This window comes from Nicotiana tomentosiformis, chromosome 6, assembly GCF_000390325.3.
Source record: "Nicotiana tomentosiformis chromosome 6, ASM39032v3, whole genome shotgun sequence".
In the NCBI taxonomy this organism is placed as follows: domain Eukaryota; kingdom Viridiplantae; phylum Streptophyta; class Magnoliopsida; order Solanales; family Solanaceae; genus Nicotiana; species Nicotiana tomentosiformis.
Window position 1 is genome coordinate 92,946,209 of NC_090817.1, and position 2,780 is coordinate 92,948,988.

A 2,780-nucleotide genomic window follows, 5' to 3' on the forward strand; every position below is an offset into this window, starting at 1 on the left:
CATTTGTGGGATTTGGAATGCCTAAGTGGTCCGATCCTTTAAACCACTTGGCATATGCTGATGATACGATAATATTTGCATCAGCTCATTTTCCCTCCTTGAGCAAGATTATGGCAGTGTTGGGGAACTATGAGAAGATATCAGGCCAGATGATCAACAAAGATAAGAGTTCATACTACGTGCACTCAAATGTTGCTAATGGATTGTTTCAGGCAGTTGGAGCTATCACATGATTTGCAATAGGTAAATTCCCCTTCACATATCTAGGGTGTCCTATTTTTTACACTGGAATGAGGAAGGACTATTATGAGGATCTTATCAAGAAGGTGAAAGATAAATTGCATTCTGGGAAAGGAAAGTTGTTGTCATTTGGAGAAAAGGCAACACTCATCTCTAGTGTGTTGCAAAGTATGCCAGTTCACATGTTATCAGTCCTTGATCCACCAAACAACATCCTGGAGCATCTACATAAGACTTTTGCTGGGTTCTTTTGGAGCACAAAGAAAGAAGGGAGAAGCAGACACTGGGCTTCATGGCAAAATCTTTGCCTTCCTAAAGAGGAAGGGGGACTAGGTTTCAAGTCTTTACATGATGTCTCAGGGGCACTGTTCGCTAAACTATGGTGGAGATTTAGGACCACAAAATCATTGTGGTCTAATTTCATGTGGAATAAGTATTGCAAGAAGAAGATACCAACAGTGGTGCATTTTAGAGGAGGGTTTCATGTTTGAAGACAAATGTTGAATACTAGGGAAGAAGTAGAACATGAGATCGTATGGGAATTGAAGAGTGGAACCGCTAATATTTGGCATGAAAATTGGACTAAATTGGGTGCACTTTATCACATATTACCGGAAGACTTTTCAATCAATGAAGGTCTTCAGGAGGTGGCAGAATTGCGGAAATGGGAAGCATGAGATGATCATCTGCTAGATCAAACTTTCAATGAGGAAATTACAGAACATATAAGGCTAAATGTGCATTATGAAGGCAGTGAGGGATATTGGGATAGGCCATACTGGATGCCAACTCCTTCAGGCAAGTTCAATGTTAGCAGTGCTTGGCAAATATTAAGGCATAGGGCTGATCCTAATCAGGACTTCAAGTTAATGTGGATTAAAGGTTTGCCATTCAAGATATCCTTCTTCTTGTGGAGATTGTGGAGGCAGAAAATAGTCATCGATGACATATGGAGGAGGCAAGGGAAAATGGTGATGTCTAGGTGTTGGTGTTATCAGCAGCCCCAAGAGGAATCCATTGAGCATATATTTGTCACAAGTTCTATTGCCTCTAAGGTATGGAACTTGTTCATGGGGGCTACTGGAATTACTGTGCAATTGATTCAATTGAAGCAGATTATAAGGCATTGGTGGTATGCTCAGTGTTGTCCAAAATTAAAGCCATTATTTCAAGCAGTACCAGTTATCATCACTTGGGAGCTTTGGAAAAGAAGAAATGCAAGTAAACATGGGGGTTTAGTGTCCACAAATAGGGTGATTCATGAGATAAATAGGACATTGCATCAACTGGCAAGGGTGAGGTATGCTTGGATGCCTAATATTCCATTGTTAGGGCCACACATGATTCAATACTCTGAAGGATATAAACCTATATTGATCACTACAAGAGTAACATGGCAGCTTCCTTTTCATGGTTGGTACAAATGTAATACTGATGAAGCTTCAAAGGGCAATCCTGGACCTAGCTCCCTAGGCTTTTGTGTGAGGGATGATGAAGGTGATGTGGTGTATGCTAGGGCAGTAGACCTGGGAGTGACAACTAATGTGGTAGTTGAATCTAAGGCTATTCTTCAAGGGTTGGAATACTGTGTGGAGCATGATCTTCACCCTCTCATATTGGAGACTGATTCACTGGTGATGAAGAAGGCGATAAAAAGGGAATGAGATCCTCCTTGGGTAATTGCACAGGATTGTGAAGAAAATTATAGAGATGAAGGACAACTTCAATGCGATCTTTCAACATGTGTTCAGAGAAGGCAACTAAGTGGCGGATTTTATAGCTAACATTGTGTTCTCTTTTGTAGGTACATCTGAGTTTCATTCATTCTCTGAACTGCCTAGTGCAGGTATGAGGTTGATCAATCTAGACAAATCTCAATCACCTAACCTTAGGGTTAGGATAGCAAAGAGAAGAACCACAGACTGATGGCTTCACAGGATTGGACTCTGCACAAACCTGCATGTTTCTCATTCAGTATGTTATTAAGGTACTTTCCAATGGTATTAGCATAGTCCCATGCTCATTCTGGGGGTTCTTTGATAGTGTACAGAAAAAATTCGATAAGCAGGTGTGGGATGGTACAATTTATCCTACCTCTGATATGCCCAAATCCTAAGGAATATGATGAACGATATGGTATTTTTGGAGATTGTTGAATTATTTCTCAGTGGTATTAACATGCTTTCATGCTCAATCTGAGGATGGTTTAGCAATGTTTAGAATGATGTCTACATTAAAGGTTCTAGTAGGGAAGGATCTGAGCTTACAAGATCACAAAAAGGAATAATTTCAAAGCTTGGCATTTGCCTTGCAAAGCCTGCTTAAAGTCATCTCATTCCTGGCTTTTGCCTTGCAAAGCCGGCCTAAAGCTAGCTCAAGCCTGGTTTTTGCCCTGAAAAGCCTGGCTAAAGCCTGCTCATGCCTGGCTAAAGCCCGCTCATGCCTGGCTTTTGCCTTGCAAAGCCTGCCTAAAGCCAGGCTCTTCTGCTCCTCTTCTACACATTAATTTTGAGGAGTGAGCATATGATTAATACTTGGAC

General features: G+C 41.1%; 1 protein-coding gene across 1 annotated transcript; it reads left to right on the forward strand.

Moving 5' to 3' along the window:
- The first annotated feature begins 290 nt into the window (after positions 1-290).
- Positions 291-1,904, forward strand: LOC138894419 (uncharacterized). Its single transcript, XM_070179117.1, has 3 exons — positions 291-408; positions 1,039-1,540; positions 1,706-1,904. The coding sequence occupies exons 1-3, from the start codon at positions 291-293 to the stop codon at positions 1,902-1,904; spliced, it is 819 nt and encodes a 272-aa protein (XP_070035218.1).
- The last annotated feature ends 876 nt before the right edge of the window (positions 1,905-2,780 follow it).